Source organism: Lethenteron reissneri, chromosome 24 (assembly GCF_015708825.2).
Source record: "Lethenteron reissneri isolate LAM-NWPU_2019-01 chromosome 24, ASM1570882v1, whole genome shotgun sequence".
In the NCBI taxonomy this organism is placed as follows: Eukaryota; Metazoa; Chordata; class Hyperoartia; order Petromyzontiformes; family Petromyzontidae; genus Lethenteron; species Lethenteron reissneri.
The window spans coordinates 9,937,331-9,953,950 of record NC_083802.1 but is presented as its reverse complement, the minus strand read 5'-3'; the positions used below and the strand labels follow the sequence as shown (position 1 = coordinate 9,953,950).

The 16,620-nt window shown below is 49.8% G+C and overlaps 1 protein-coding gene and 1 long non-coding RNA gene across 2 annotated transcripts in view; one reads left to right on the top strand and one right to left on the bottom strand.

The window, feature by feature from the left end:
• Positions 1-1,947: 1,947 nt before the first annotated feature.
• LOC133346560 (sphingosine 1-phosphate receptor 3-like) lies at positions 1,948-16,498 on the bottom strand. The gene is made up of 4 exons (XM_061558204.1): positions 15,814-16,498; positions 15,407-15,444; positions 4,527-5,410; positions 1,948-3,334 (listed from the first exon to the last, which is right to left on the bottom strand). Exons 3-4 carry the CDS (start codon positions 5,376-5,378, stop codon positions 2,645-2,647), a joined length of 1,542 nt encoding a protein of 513 aa, XP_061414188.1. The 5' UTR covers positions 5,379-5,410; positions 15,407-15,444; positions 15,814-16,498; the 3' UTR covers positions 1,948-2,644.
• LOC133346564 (uncharacterized) overlaps positions 4,552-16,620 on the top strand; it is a 45,935-nt gene continuing 33,866 nt past the window's right edge. Inside the window, exons 1-2 of the long non-coding RNA XR_009755574.1 lie at positions 4,552-4,773; positions 13,886-14,006. This is a non-coding gene — a long non-coding RNA (uncharacterized LOC133346564). The remainder of the gene's footprint in view (positions 4,774-13,885; positions 14,007-16,620) is intronic.

The following is a 16,620-nucleotide window of genomic DNA, read 5'->3' as shown; positions in this document are numbered from 1 at the left end:
ATACCAACTGCGAGTTAAAATTCTGGTTGGGGTTTGACTCAGCCATCATCCCCCCGGGGTCAATAAAATAGGTATAACTTTGGGGAATGTCGACAGTGGTTGTCCCTTTGGGAAACCCCGCCATATGAATGTGGCATTTCCACCACTGGCTTGGAGCTGTAAACGGGAGCAATACATCATTTTGACTTCATCATACAAATCTTGTGTTTATCTGTCATAACATTTTGTGCTTTGTATTTATATAGCGCTAAATATAAACTGCATTGTTAAGGCAATATCCAAAATATTGGGATAAGGGAATCGTGTGGACCACCAAAAGTGGGGGTATATAGATAAGCTTTTAAAATGACAACATTCGATATGAAAAAATATGACAAAACTTGAAGGTAAGTTGTGATTGAAGACACTAAATGGAGAAGAGAAAGTCAGGGGCAGAAGAAGAGGAAGGTATTGACCATGGACTTGATCAGAGGCAGGAAGTCGACAGCAAGGATGATCAGGGACGGAATTCCAACCCATAAAAGCAGCAGAGAAGGAATGACTTCCTATTGAGTGAAGGTTGACTGCATATGTTTACAGAAAAAATGGTTTCTGGAGCAGGCAGCATGGGGAAGACAGTGAAGAAAGATGGGAGGTGAGAGGTAGACAGGTTGATGTTGCATTGGATTGAGGGCATTGTACAGATCTGAGCGGATGATGTGGTCTCGTGTACAGGAGTGGGTGAGAAGTCTCTCCAGCGTCACTGAGGATCACCTGGAGCTTGGAGGTGAGAGATTTGGGAGGCCATAGAGAGGAGAGTGTCACAGTTGTCAAGTTATAATGCGACAGAGGCACCGATGAGATTGTCAGTCGCAGCTGAGGTAAGGAAATGGCAGATGCTGCACTGATGGGAGGTGAGCTGGGATAAATGGGAATACAACCAGAACTTGGGATTAATGCAATCTTTAGCAATGTCAATGCAGAGTTCAGGCTTTGCTCACTAAAACTAATCTTTACTGATAGCAGATGCTTAATAGGTCAGAAATACAATGCCATGCTAATCTGTATTTTTTTAAGCTGACATATTACTGGTGAATTACTTATTTATCATAGCATGTATACAAGGAATGCCATTAGTACAAGTCAAACTAAATTTATGGTATTGTGCTCTTATACAATATTAAACCAATATACAATGCATATGATAACACAACACATACAGCAGTTCACACGACACATACCTGTCGGTACATTTTGGCCATTCAGAGGCATGTGTCACCACAACCCACGTCTCAATTCTGAAAAACAAGTCTTCAAGACTGAGACTTCTCTTCTACCATTTGTGGGTTTTCTCCAGGAACTCTGTTCCCTCCCGTACAAAAATATTATTTGATAAGGAATTAGTCCACACATCCTAATATACAACCCTCCTGAAATGGAGTCTTGCTACTCAGCGAGGCTTTCCTGAGTAAAGGACTTGCTCTGGTCAGGGCCAGTCCATCATCTTGCATCATCAGCAGTACTACTGTTGGCACTATCATCAATACACACCATTATCATCATCTTCGTCATCACCACAACCATCATTACAACAATCATCAATGCTAAGCTAATAATAAGTATTATAATTGTCAAATGATAATTTGTCAATTCAAATATATTATTATCCTCAAAATACGTGCATTGAATGTACAGGTAATCTATCTTCTATCTATATATATAAAAAAGGGAAATTTGTGAATATGTGTGTCTGTTCGAAATGTTTAGTATACTTGCCGACATGCAACAAACTTGAAATTTCGCATGTGGGTAGCTTCCAGACTGTACACAATGCAAAAAGTATAAAAATAGACTTTAGTATTTTGGGGGGGCGCAATAATGCATATATTTTGCACGGCAAGTGAGCGGTGACGTCACATCTGCGATGTCACCCGCATGCGGCAGCGTCACGCAGTGTGCCTGCTGACGTCACGCATCCCCCCCCCACCCTCCGCGTAGGCCGTGTGTTAATCTAAGACAAGAATCCAAGTCCAGGGCGAAACCGGCTAGTAAAGCTAGTACTGTATAAGTTAAGAACTATAAACTAAACTTTTTATTTGACCAGGTAAAGCCCACTGAGCTATATATCTCTTTTTCAGAAGTGACTTGGCCACAAATGATAGCTCAACATAGTGGTTTATCATGTGGAAATGTATCGCAGCCAAAGATTCAAAAGTTATCTTCCAATGTAATGAAACTATTACATTCATATTGGTGAAGGGGAGTTGCTGACAGTTCAATGAGGCTGAACTCTCATACATCTCTCAAGTGTTACATTTCATTTCCAGTGCCTTCTCCGAACCAGAGGTCGATGACAATGCATCTCCAACTCTTCCTATTCTCCATCAAAGTCAAAGTTTCACAATTTTCCTGAATTATGTTTCACAACAAAACATTGACTATTCCAGGAGAGGCTCGAGTTAGCCCCACCATCATTTGACTCGGGCCATTAAAACGAGTTAAACCCACTTTGTGGGAAGTCACAACATTATTCATTTTATAAAGATGCTGGCCTCTGCCATGGGTTTGTAGAACTTCCAACAGTGATGAGCACTGCCCCACACTCATTTGAACAGTGTGATACTTCCAAATATGACCATTGACTCCCTCGCATGATCAACTCCCATCATCTCTCCACTGTCACATCTTCCTCTTTCACTGGCTCAGGAAACACAAAAACTCCACTCGAAGGGGGATCCGTGGTTGCCTCTTTCGCAGTTGCCACCACCATCATCATCACCACCACCTTTGACGGTGATGCCAAAGCATTGTTGTTATTAGAGGGAGACGGGGATGTGGAGAAGGAGGAGCACGAGAAAGAAGGTGAATATGGCACCCTGTCTCGATCCTCCAAAGAGGAGGGCACCATCTTCGCGGCTCCAACCACTGTCGCTCCTGCATCACCGACGGCTAAGCCGGGCCGCACGCTCAACGAAGACGAAATGCTGGACGGACTCCGACCACCGCTGGTGCTCCCGCTGCTGCCTCGTCTACTAGCGTGGGAGCGCTCGCCGCGGAGGCAGCAGACGAGCGCAATGAACGCCTGGCGCATGTCGCGGCTGCAGGCGGCATAGATGATGGGGTTGGTGGCCGAGTTGAGCACGGCCAGCGCGATGGCGTAGTCGGCGGCGCGCAGGAGCACGGGGCAGCGCCGGCTGTCGCAGGCCACGTCCACGGCGAGGAGGGCAAAGAGCGGCGACCAGCAGGTGATGAAGACGCCCACGACGAGGGCCAGCGTGCGCAGGAGGCCCAGCGAGCGGCGTGGGCGGCGGCGGCGGGACGACGGTGACGACGTTAGCGATGACGACGATGATATCTGCGAGAGGAGGGCAAGAGTAAAACAGATATGTACGGTCAGGGTAAAGTCATTAACATGTGTTGTTTACGTCATTTGTTTATCGAGGAAGGTCTCACCGAGTCACAATCCACCCTTTGTAGTGAGATGTTTGGCAAATTCCTTTACAAGGAGTTTTGTGTGGGAGGATATTGGAGGGCTCGGCGAAAAGTCACCAGGCGCACAAAAGTTCATTCAAAAACGTTCACAAACCCACTTGCTGTACTGCCATCACCTGGTCACCTCACAGCCCAGTGGGTTTGGGAGTTTGACACGTTTTTATTTGATCCAGAAACTCTGGCAGGTGTGCACCACGATGCCCGACTCAGAGCAAATGCCATTGATTCTGCAGCGACACTTTGATGTCTCATCCTTCTTCTAGGTCCCGCATCTGTTGCGAGGTGAAGACCTGGTCTCCAAGGATTGCTCTTCCAGAGAGGTGTGTAGTATATAATGTTGCGTTTAGTTTGTTTTTGCTTTGTGATTTGTATTAAATATTACAAATACTTTTGAAGTAAATTAGTCGAATTCATTCAATATATCAGATATAATTTTCAGGTGCATTGATATAGATTACCTTTATAAAGTGTAGTTTTCAGTTTTGCATTATTTAGAACAATGCATTATTTTGGATAACTTAACTTACAATTAATGTTCAACCTTCAATGTTACATTTAAACTGCTTTACTCATACCATACCAACCCTAGTACTAATTCTTGTCTGTTACCAAATCACTCTGAATGCGTCTGATCTCGTTAGATCTCAGATGCTAAGCAGGCTGGAGCCTGACCTATATAACCTCTTGTCACGGCAGCTCTCTCGCCTGCTTCAGCAGTTTTCCTGCTATAATTGTCTCACCTGATGACGATCGCTTGTGTTGCAATCGAAACGTCGTGATCTATTATTTTCTACCTACGTGACTTTACCGAAGGAACCAAAGAATATGGATTCCTGCAGTCACGAAAGCTTCAAACCACTTAGTGATGTATGGTAAAATAACCATAATGACCTGCACGTTGCCGGAGGCCCTCATTCAGCAGTGGAATGACAAACAACTCTAAATTCATATGGAAACCTAACCCTTAGACCCTAAATCCTCAACCATAAACCTCCAATTCTTATTTTCAGATGCATTGCCAGGTTGTCAGCTGTGCCTATCCACCTCCCGCTCACCTTCCTCCGTGCGGCCCGCAGTGCTCGAGCGGGCTTCCGCCGGCTGGCTGCGACGGCGCGGTAGAGGCGAGCGTAGAGCACCACGGTGGCTGTCAGCGCCAGCAGAGACGCCGCCAGGCAGAAGGCCACGTAGCTGCGCGCGTAGAGTGGGAGCAGCGTGGAGCACTCGCTCACATGCCCCATGCAGTTCCAGCCAAGGCTGGGCAGCACCGCCACCAGGACTGCCACGGCCCAGCATGCCCCCACGGTGAGCAGCGGCCTTGTCACCCTCCCAGCCCGACCGCCACCGACCCCACCACTCTTGCCAAACGGGCCACGGTGTGGCCGGCGTCGCTGGCCGTTGCCGCTGCCGCCACCGTTGCCCCTCGTGCCAGGCCGCGAGCGGATCATGGCCGCGTGGCGCTCCGCGGCGATGGCGACGAAGCTGAAGAGGGAAGCGGCGAGCGCGGCAAAGGCGGCCCCCTCACGGGCGAACCATCGCGCGGGTGTCAGCGAGAGTGTCGCGGCGCCGCCGGACAGGAGGACGTTGGCACAGTAAGCGGCGGCCGCCACGGCATCGGCGAATGCCAGGTTGCCCATGAGGCACAGGCAGTGCGTGGCCGTGCGCATGTGGGTTCGGTGGCGGTGGAGGGCGAGCAGAACGGCAGCATTTTCGGCGACGATGAGGGCACAAACCACCGCCATCACCATGGTCTTTGTGTCGGTGCCGAGTGATGGTGGACTGGTGAGCATGGAGCCATTGGTGTTGTTGTTGAGCCAACCGGGGTCGAATTTGCGGCCACGGAGACGTCCTGTCAGGTTATAGTGCAGGAAGACTAGGCCGGGCCCATCATAGCTTGGGGATTGGCCCATGGTGGAGTTGACCAGTGAAGGAGTTAATCTCTCTGCAAGTGAACGGGAGAGTGTGTGCGACTGAGGGTTACAAAGTGTGTCTGTTTTTTTTCTTACAAGAATTGCCAAGTGTTGGGGTCGTGATTTGATTCAAGGTTCAGATAATTATTTTTTCCCATTGTAGTGAATATAGAACATCTTGTGGCTGCAGGGATCATGTGAACCACTTAAATATACCATTAAATCAGCAATAATTTATGGCTGTCAATCGCTGGATGAAGGCATTCCCATGCCATTTTAGTCATGGCAATTTGACTGTACTTCACCAAACTGGTCAGTGTGGGTTATGGATAGGGGCCTAGGCCCAGTTCAGTTATCTCACAGCACTGATGTTAGCCGTGGCTGGAAATCGAACCCAGCACAGTCCTCTATCCGCTGCATAACCGCTTCACACTACATGCAACATATAGGAATGGAAAACAATGTATTATAATGTTCGCGATTCAATGCATGCATCATCATATGCATGGATAATACTCGATTCATCATTTATAATGTATTCTTACTCATGAGACAAGCAACAATAGTGTTATTTCACGTTTAGGTTAATGGAAGGAGACAAGTGAGACACGAAGAATTGCATCATTAAAATTCACCACCCCGTGTGCTCACGGAGACCCCGCCCACTGTGTCTGTTTTCCATTAGCCCCTATGTAAACAGCCCTACACAAACAGACCCTCTGTAACAGCCCTACATCACCCCCCCCTGTACAGCTCGCAGCCGTCCCGGCTGCAACAACTTTCAATAAAGGTTATTTAACCCCTGGATCCCCGCGTGTGCCTTAAAAAAACGTTTTTAACGCTAACTTGAAGGAACCAACAGTAACAACAACAACAACGACAACAACAAAACCCTCAACCCTGAAAGGGAACAATCCGACGCACCCCCCCCCCCGAATAAATACGGATACCGTAAGAACGAGCTATATACAATTTGTAGCGAAGCCACAATGCACACAACAGCAGGTGAGCCCAACGTACGTGAATGCAATGGGCAGGGAACACCCCCCCCCCCACACAACACACAATGAACACAACATATATATACAAATCTTGCGGTTCCTCAACAGTCTGCGCATTTTTGCGCGTGTCCTTGCGGTTTCACAACAGTTTGCAGCATTTTTGCGCGTGTCCTTGCGGCGGGCCCCTCACACGGGGAAACCCCGGGTGGCGGACCGTCAGGTGGCAATCGCCCGTCCGGGAGCGGGGCCTCCTCTGATGCCTCGTGACTGTTGGTATCCCCAGAAGGGGTGGTCGGGCGTGAGCCCGTCAGTCTCGATGCACCTGGAGGTGGCACGGCCGGCAAGGCATTAGGTGAGCGCGGTGGGGACGGACCTAGTGAGTCGGTCGACCCCCCACACGTCTGGCCACGCATGTGTGAAGTGGGTTTGTGTGCCGCGACGAAAGGTTTCAACCGAGAGGGGTGCACGAACCATCGCCGCTTCCCCCAACGAATGCGCACGCACTGTGGTCGCAGGACCTCGACCACTTCCACCGGCCCCCGCCACGGCCGCGCCAGCTTTGGGGAGGTAGCCAGGGGTACTTGGGGACAGTGCAACCATGCCCTGTCCCCCGGTTTCCACTGTATGACATGCGCTCGACCCAACCTGAGGCGCTCGTTCGCCTTTTGACGGAGGTCCGAGTTTAACCTCGCAGCATCCCGCGCCTCTGTTAACTTAGCCAAATTAAATTTGACGTGGTCAGCCAATTTTGTTTTTCCTTGCTGGTCGGGGATCTGCAGCTGGGCGCGAACAGGCGGGTCGGGTTCGCGACCGTACATAAGGTAAAAGGGGGAAAACCCCGTAGCTGCATGGGGTGCCATCCGATATGCCGCCAAGACCCCCTGAATATGCAGGTCCCAATCAGTCTGGGAATCTGAGACCTGCTGTGCCATCATTGACGAAATGGTGCGATGCAGGCGCTCGACCATTCCGTCAGTCTGTGGGTGATACGGGGAGGTCCGAATTTTCTTTGTGCCTAAGAGGTCACAGACTTGTTTAAGTAATTTGCTGGAAAAATTTTTACCCTGGTCGGTCAGCAGCCGTTCCGGGGCACCTTTGTCCAGGACGTATCCCTGAACAAAGGCGTCCACGATGGCTGCTGCCGACTGGTTGGCAAGGGGCCAGGCCATGGGCCAGCGCGTAAAATACTCGACACCTGTCAGCAAATACTTATTGCCCCTGGGGGTGGCGGGAAATGGGCCCAAGATGTCCAGTGCGACCAGCTCATTTATTCTGGACACCTTGATCGATTGTAAAGGCGGGTTAGACTCCCGCGCCGGCGGTTTCCGCTGCGCACACCGCGGGCATGAACTCAGAAGATCCCCCACATCCTTTGTCATACCAGGCCAAAAAAAATCTAGCTGTATTAGTGCAAGGGTCTTTAGAGTCCCCAGATGTAACAGGCGCTCATGCGCGGCCCACACCACTTTGCCTCGCAACTCCGAAGGGACGACCAGCCGATGTCGCTGTGATTTTGCGTCCCAGTGCATGAGCAGACCCTGTACCATTTCCCATGCACCCGAATCACCTTTCACCCGGCCAGCACCCCCGACGCGACGACGCCACCCGAGGAGGGAGGTGTCCTCCATTTGGAGGCGCCCCCACTCAGTGACGGGCAACCCCAACAGGGAATCCCTTCCCTGTTGTTCGATAGAATTATCAGCCAGTGGCTCGTCATCGTCGGTGGCTGCCAGGATCGGGACCGATGCGTCCCCTGAAGGTCTGCAACGTCCCGACCCCAGGAGGCATGCACATTCCGAGGCGGTTGGCATGCGTGACAGAGCGTCCGCGTTGGTATGGCGAACGCCCTTACGGTAAGTGGTCTCAAAATCAAAATCCTGGAGAACCTCCAACCATCGAGACAACTGTCCCGATGGTTGTTGAACCCGCAGGGCATACTGTAGTGCCGCATGATCTGTGCGGACGGTGAAATGCCGACCGTACAGATATGGGCGGTACTGTTGGATGAAAAAAACAATTGCCAACAGTTCTCTACGGGTAACACAATATCTCTGCTCCGCAGGAGACAACACCCGACTACCGTATGCGACCACCCGTTCAACGCCATCAACCACCTGGGAAAGCACACCCCCAATACCCGTGTTGCTCGCATCGGTGTCGAGCAAAAAGGGTTTCGAAAAATCAGGGTAGATCAAGGGAGGGGCTTTCACCAGGGCGTCCCGAAGGGAGCGGAACGCAGCCTCCTCCTCTTGACCCCAGTGGAAACGAACCCCTTTAGATGTTAGAGCGTGCAGGGGTTTTGCAATTGTTGCAAAATCAGCAACAAACCGTCGATAATACGACGCGAACCCAATAAAACTCCTGACCTCTCCCACTGTGGTGGGAGTCGGCCAGGAGCTGACACACTGCGTTTTGGCGGGATCGGTAGCAATACCCGAGCGTCCCACGATGTGCCCCAAATAACGCACCGAATCACGCAACAAATGGCATTTTTGGGGCTTAAATTTCAAATTAGCAGCCCGCATCTTTAGGAAAACTGCCCGCAACCTCTGGAGATGGTCATCAAAAGTTTTACTAAAGACGATAACGTCATCCAAATAAATGAGGCACGACTCCCATTGCAGTCCAGCCAAAACCAATTCCATCAAACGCTGGAAAGTTGCCGGCGCTGAGTGCAAGCCCATCGGCAACCTGTTGAATTGAAACAAGCCGTGCGGTGTACGAAAAGCAGTTTTAGGCTTAGACTCATCATCCAGAGGAAGCTGCCAGAATCCCGAAAGTAAATCGAGTGTGGAAAAGAATCGCGCTCCCGCCAAAGCGTCAAGCGATTCATCCATCCGAGGGAGCGGGTATGCGTCGGCAACCGAAATTTTATTAAGACGCCGGAAGTCAACGCAAAACCGCAACGAACCGTCCTGCTTTTTAACCAGGACGATCGGCGCTCCCCAAGGGCTGGTGGAAGGAGAAATGATGTCCGCGGCTAACATGTCATCAACAGCCGATTTGACATGTTCCTTTTCGGCGGGACTCAACCGAAACGGATTTTGGCGAATTGGCGCGCTGTCACCCGTGTCAATATGGTGACGCAGCAAGTGAGTGCAGCCCAAATCATATTTATCTCGACTAAAAACGTCGGAAAATTCTCGCAATAGCGTTTTAAGTTGTTGACGCTCTGAATCGGACAGGTCCGTCGATCCCGCACAAAGCGCCTCGAGCCACCCTTCATCGCTGTCCGAACGCGGTCGCGACGCAGGGACAGTGTTGACGGAATTGACGGCGGGCTCCTCACACGGCACCGGCGTTGCGTGAGCAAGCACGGTCCCCTGTGGGAGCACCACCGTCCGCGAGCCCACGTTTAGGACCGCGATGAAGGGTTCACTATCCCCTCTCACTATGGTCTGGGCCGGTAGTAAATCAGGTCCACTAACCCCGGCCCTAGACGGTCCCAACAGTACCCCTTGCGCCCCGGCACCCTTAACGAGGGGCCGCCGAAGCTTCAAGGGCACCAACATTTGCGTTCCCGGAGGAACGCGTACCGTTCTCTCCACGAACGCCGGCACCGTCGCGAACGCCGTCCGAGTCGCAACTGGTGATGGCAGGAACGCCATGCGTCTGCCCGATGGAAGCTCTATGCACCCCTGGTCGATCAAAATTACAATCGGCATTTTGGCCAGGAAGTCCGTCCCCAGCAGGCACGGAACCGCCAGCGAGGACGAGACAGACAATTTAATTTCCCCAATACAAATTTGGGCACGAATTTGTCCGATGATGCCAAGTGAGCCCCCGTTAGCCGCATAGAATGGTACGTTAACAGGCATCAAAGGACGGCTCCGGACAGGGAGAATATTGTAAATTAATTCCGAAATAATAGTCGCCGATGCCCCCGTATCGACCAGGATGCGCACTTCCACCCCGTCGATATATCCTACAACGGCCGACGACCCCGACGATGCGGCAACCACACGATCGGCCAGCACGGACCACTGGCCGGGTTCGATATGGGTACCCGGAGTGGTGCGTGATGGTGCGATGGTGCGTGATACCGGCCCCCCTCTCGTCGCGGTGTTTGAGTGCGTGACGGGTGTGTGTGTGGGCCAAACGTGTGGGGTGCCGCGACTCGCCGGTGTTTGACGGTGGAGCTTGGGATGAGGCCCGTCGTCCCGGTGAGGTGTCGTCCCGCGCTGACGAGGAGAGCGGCACCCCGAGGCGACGTGGCCCCGGACGCCGCAGTTATAACACCGCGGGAGCGACGTCGGAGGTGACGAGTGGTCGGAACGGCCTGACCCGTCCTGGCCCGGCCGTGCACTCGTCGCCTGTTGCCGTCGGTGGTCGACGGCGTAGAGTTCCTCCGTCGGAAGGGTGGCTGCAGCCACCGCACGCCCCGCCGATGCCCTGCTGGCTTTGCGTCGAAGCGACAGGAGGTTTGCGTGGAGGAGCCGCGCCGCCTGGAGCGATGTCATTTCCGCGTCCTCCTGTGCGACGACAGCGATGTCTAGATCGTCGGCCAGGAGGAGTATCTTCTCCGTTACCATAGCGTCGATGCCGTCGTCATCCATCCGGGGGAAGGCCGACTTGGCCATCGCCAGGAGGCTCGTTCGGTACGCTAGGGGCGACTCCTTCTCTCCCCGCTTGCGGTCGTAGAACTCCTGTCTGCATTCCGCCGACGGTCCGTAGACCCCTCCCAGCAGCTGCAGCGCCATCGGTAACGTGGAGCGCCTTTCCTTTGGTGCCGATGTTAGGGCGGCAAGCGCGTCGCCGTCCAGGAGCGCCGGCAGGGCGCTGAGAGCTTCTTCGTCCGTCCATTTAGCCATCTCCTGGTGGGCGAGGAAGCGTCTTTGAAAGCCGCTCCAGTCGCCCTCTGCGCCCACGAATTCTTTAAGCGGGGGCAGCCTTTGGTGTAGCGCAGCGGCTGCCGTGGAGTCCCGTGGACTGCTGCCTCCCCGACTCGGCTGCGTCTCGGCGCGAATGGCAGATGGCATCGCCTGTCGCAGCTTTGATGACGCGCCCTCCTCCGTCGTTGATGCAGCAGCCCCAGCGCGGCCGATGTCGGACCCCAGGTTGAGGTTGGCCACGCCCCTAGCGGTCGCTGCGTCGATGGCGGGAATTTCAAAATTTAAATCTTCAGAAATGGCGGGAAGGCGCTCCACAAGCCGGTTCCTCTCGCCCCGCGGTGGACCACCAGCCGCCAGCCGTGTGATGTCCCCCAGCGCAGCGGCAGCGGCGTAGAGCAGTTCCGCCAGCCTCTCATGAGCCAGCCTCAGGTCGTCTCCCCGCTGCTCCTCTTCATGGCGATGCTCCGGTAAGCCCGCATCCGGCCCCGGCTGCACGTCGTCTAGTAGAGCCATCTCGGGCTCGGCAATTTCGGTGGCGTCCTCCGCCCGCTGTTCCCTGGCTCGAGCTGTTTGGCGCGTGTCCATGTTCTTGGTTCTTCTGACGCCAGATGAAGTGTTGTTGAAGACGCGTGGACAACGGGGTAAGGCACACGTATTTATTTACACAAAGGGCTTACAGTACTAGAGGGATGTATCGGCCCCCTCACCCGTACAACTGGGAATTCACCCCTAGCTAGCCTTCCTAGCTGAGTCCTCCGCTAACGGGCTAGGGGAGGCTGTCTGGCCCGACACTGGTTAGTCGGGCTACGGTACCCGGAATCCCAGAGGTCTGACTCTGGTTCCGGGACCACGCCACTGGCTCCAGCCTGCACTGCCCTTACAAGGGCGGCGTCCCAGGGGGAGTCCAGGGCCTATCTGGCTGGTCTTCTCTCTTCTCTTAACTACTCTAAGACTGAGCCCCGAGCTCTCTGGCTCAACCCTTTTTATACCCCGTTAGAGGATCGAAACCCCCCTCACGCCGTCCAGTACGGACGTCGTTGCGGGCACCACCCCGTGTGCTCACGGAGACCCCGCCCATTGTGTCTGTTTTCCATTAGCCCCTATGTAAACAGCCCTACACAAACAGACCCTCTGTAACAGCCCTACACATGCTTACTAACTGCATTGCAATACTTTTTTCAGAGGTGTGTTAGGTTGTTTGGATAATTCTTGGAAATTGCATTTTTGTCTTCAATTCAATTGTGCTGCCAGCATCGTGTCACGAAATGAAGTATCCATTTGAATTTAATGCAGAACACTATCTTCCCCTTGTGTCAGACTGTTTCGTGGAAGCAGATATCACACAACTACTGCCAAGATCATAAGTTTTGTTTTATCAATACACTAGGGGGCAGCACGTTCCTACATGTTACATTGCAACGAAGTGTGTTTTATTGATTGATTTTATTTGTTGATGCGGGTAAGAAACATTTAGCCGTAAGCAGACAGTAGCAAACACATTCAAGGAAAACAACATTCAATTGATTCACCATTAAAATAACATTGGCAGGTTAATGGACATTAACACTGTAAAGTATGTATGTATCTATGTTGAACTTCTTTCGAAAACTCCATCCAACACTGAAGCACCAAGTCGCACAAAGTCCGTTAACCACAAGTACAGGGATGTATATTCTTAGGTTTTTTTCGGTAAAGTCACTTAGGTAAAAAATTCACATTTATAAAAGTAAAATAAAATAAAAATCACGACGTTTCGGAGGCAACACAAGCTTCCGTCTTCAGGTGGAACCGTCACAGCACGATAGCTGTATCGCCTAAAGACGGAAGCTTGTGTTGCCTCCGAAACCTCGTGATTTAAATTTTATTTTTATTTTACTTTTATTAATTTTTATTTTTTACCTACGTGACTTTACCGAAAAAACCTAAGAATATAAATCCTTGCAGTCACGAAAGCTTCAAATCTAGAATACAGGGATGTAGTGCATATCAGACATAAAACACCAAATCGTTCCGGGTTCGCTCACCACATTGCAAGAGAAGTGATATTTTAAATCGAAGGGATATCATAAATGTTTGTTTCATAGCAGAGGGAAACACCACTACTTTTAATTATCGGAGCTGTTATTTTCAGCCAAATGAATTAGAAAAGAAATGCATTTAATTATTGTTGACAACCAATTTAATGTACCCCATAGTGTGGCAGTGGGGACTGGTTCCCAGAGGCAGAAGTTTTAGCTGTGAGCATTGGTTACTAGACTGTACTAATGAGTCATAATAAGGATGAACCGGTCCACAGTTGTCTGCCTCACTGCTGCTGGTTAGTCGATCTCATTTGATCAAATTTGTTTGACGGTGAACCTTGACAAGAGGACCAAAATGCAGTTTTTATGGAACCCTTGATGATGTTTGCACAATGTGCAGGGCCGAGTGGATTTTGTACAGGTTTCTGTTTTGTTGAAACTTGTCATTTCCATATTTCATAACAAAGGTTCTTGGGTTAGATTGCGTTATTATAAATGTGTCGCAACCGTCCAAAACCTGACATGGCCAATCAGTAAAAACATGTGTCACGGTAACAAAATATTGGTCGCGAAAGCCTACGTGTTAAATTTCCATATTTGATGACGGTAATAGTAGAAAATTGTATCTTATCCTGTACTTTGGTCTCCCCTAGGTCGACTCGACCTGAAATGAGGTCTGGATACAGTGTGTCAATATCAGCGCTTGGGAGACAAAGGTGGCCTGGCGTGGTGCTGGTCACATCACCCCCTTGTGCGCCATGCCGGACTTAATAGGTACTTGCTAACAACACATGCACAACAACCTATGGATAAGCAGCGTAGCATTATAATTGTTTTTTTACCCTTTTATCTGGCAACAAAACTGACACCTTTTTTACAAGGAGTCATGTTTTCATTGACCACAATACCTGCGGTCGGAATGCAAACAAAAAACACAACTCTGATAATGTATGCACTGTCCTTGAAATTGATTGGTCCACACCCGAGACAGCTTTTCTTAGAGCCTAATCTCACATGGTGTTGGACCAGATGACGCCAAAAGGCGCAGCATTGTTTTTGTATTTTTTATTTCTATATGTGTGTAGGGTAGTGTCGTGATCTGCACACTGCACTACGAACCCAGCGTCCCGAGTTGGATTCCCGCTTATATTTCAACCGGTCTTGGGCCTCCTCTAGGTTAACTCAGCCCTTAATAATTGATTACAATACCTAAACAGTGTGTACACATCAGCACTAGGGAGACAAAGGCGGCCAGGTGTAGTGTTGGCCACCTACCCTTTCTTGTACTGTGCCAGCCTTCATAGGTGCTCACTAACGGCACTTGCGCCAAGAGTCTGTAAAAGGCTAAATGGGGGACCTTCGTATTTTTGTAGTTTTGTGGAGTGTAATTTAAGTTCACGATACGTGGATTTAGTCATGTTTTTAGGAATAACTTATTTTTAAAGGTATGCACATGAGATGTAAATTTGCACCTCTTTCTATATAAAAAAAATGAGCAAACCAAAGTGTACAAATATTGCCAAATAAAAAATGAGAAGTCGGAAGCAAAAAACGAGATAATCGAATCGTGAGTCCAAATCGTGACAATTGAAGGCAAATTGTTACATGTCTAGTTTTAAGTACATGCATACAATGGCAGAGCCAATATTTTCAGGTAGGGGGGGGGCAAGCCCTCCAGCAATGAAACATGATAGAGGAGTTGTTAGTAAGTAAGGACTTGTCCCTTGCTTTTATTCGACGCGTGTGCGGCGATGGCGCAGCCATCGATCGAGGGTCGAATTCGAACCGCGTTGTGTGATCGGCATCGCGCTCGCTGAAGCTGTTGATGCCTTCAGGGAAGTCGTGTCCTGTATACACAACTGCGCACAATTCTGAGTCACTTATCACTGCTTTGCCGTTACTTATTGCCAATAATGGACTCAGACTATTGTCCTATCATCTCATAGAGTCCCTGGCACGTAACAATATGCTGCACAGTGGCAGTGGGGGTCGCAAAATGCCGATTTATTACTAATTAATCCCAATGATCCGATCGAAATTCGGGATTTCAATCGGATCCGCCAGTGCATGCGTATAATGGTATACGTGGTAATCTGTGTATTATGTACGATTGTGCTCCGTGTAAAGTTTATATTGAGTTCGAGGCCCACGAGGGTGACATCAATGTGCAGTACCAGCAGTGTTCACCAGGAGGCGGTCTTGAATTGTCGATCTGCCGGGTGATCGAGAGAACAATGTGTATCATCATTCTCGAAAGCAGCAGAATTATAAGCAACAGGATCAGTAGCAACATCTTAAACAGAAGCGTCCTCAACAGCATCATAAGTATAAACATAATCAGATTACAACTATCAGCAGCTGTATCATTGACATCAGTGTAACAGCAGCATCTACAGTATCACATCGGCATCATCATCTAATGCTTTTCGTGGCAACATCATCAGCAGTGTCATTATCGTTAGCGGCACGTGACAGCAGTGTCATCCGCATGATAAGAGCCTTTTAATATAACATTGTAATTTTAAACATTACTATACTATAAGGACGTTTTTAGCAAAGTTGTTTTTAAATATGAACTTACCTTTAAATGTGAAATTATTCCAGGTCTTGTATTGCGTCTTCTTGTCCGTCCATATTTATACATGCATGTGTGTGGAATGTCTAATAATTATATACATGTGTTGCGTAGGTTAAATGTGTGCATGTATGTGTATATATGTAAATACAATTATACCGGCATTATGTAAATGTATATCCACATGTTACCATACATATAAGCATATATAAGCATATGTGATACGCATGCACTCGCTATTACAAATTATTAAATGATTGGAATTCACCACGGTGTTTAAAGTTTAACCCCAAGGGAGGCTTTAAACATCATAACTTGCCAACACTCATCATTTATACTAATGATATGCAAGACGTCATAGTAAGTGGACAAAGCGCCCCGCTCCTATTGGTTGATTTCGCCTTAGTGGGCGGGGCTTTGTTGTGGTTTGAGGTGATGGCTGAGACGGGTAGATGGTGTTGATTGTGTGTGTGTGTATATATACAGGGAGCTTTAGTCTGGTTTCATAAGCCCCAGACGTGAGACTGAACCGGAAGAGAGCCCTAGTTTTGCCTCAATAAGCGTTATTCATATTGAACCCTTTGGGAGTCATATGTCTGGCTGTATGAACAACATACTTTAATACTGCACCCGAGGGGAGTCGTATTCTGCCTCTATGTGCCTCATACATTAATACTGAACTCTAAAGGAGTCCCCGTCTGCCTCTGTATGCATCGTACATTAATAATGAACCCGAAGTTAACCTTAGTATGGCTGTACGAGCTAGACGAGGCTGAGAACATTGCACATGCCATTTGGTGGTCACATGACGAG

What these genes read in the sequence shown, in the direction of transcription:
- LOC133346560 (XM_061558204.1), bottom strand. Translation starts at nt 5,378, where the DNA reads ATGGGCCAATCCCCAAGCTATGATGGGCCCGGCCTAGTCTTCCTGCAC. An exon ending in TGCGGGCCGCACGGAGGAAG is followed by an intron (nt 3,335 to 4,526) that starts GTGAGCGGGAGG and finishes CTCCTCTCGCAG; the next exon opens with ATATCATCGTCGTCATCGCT.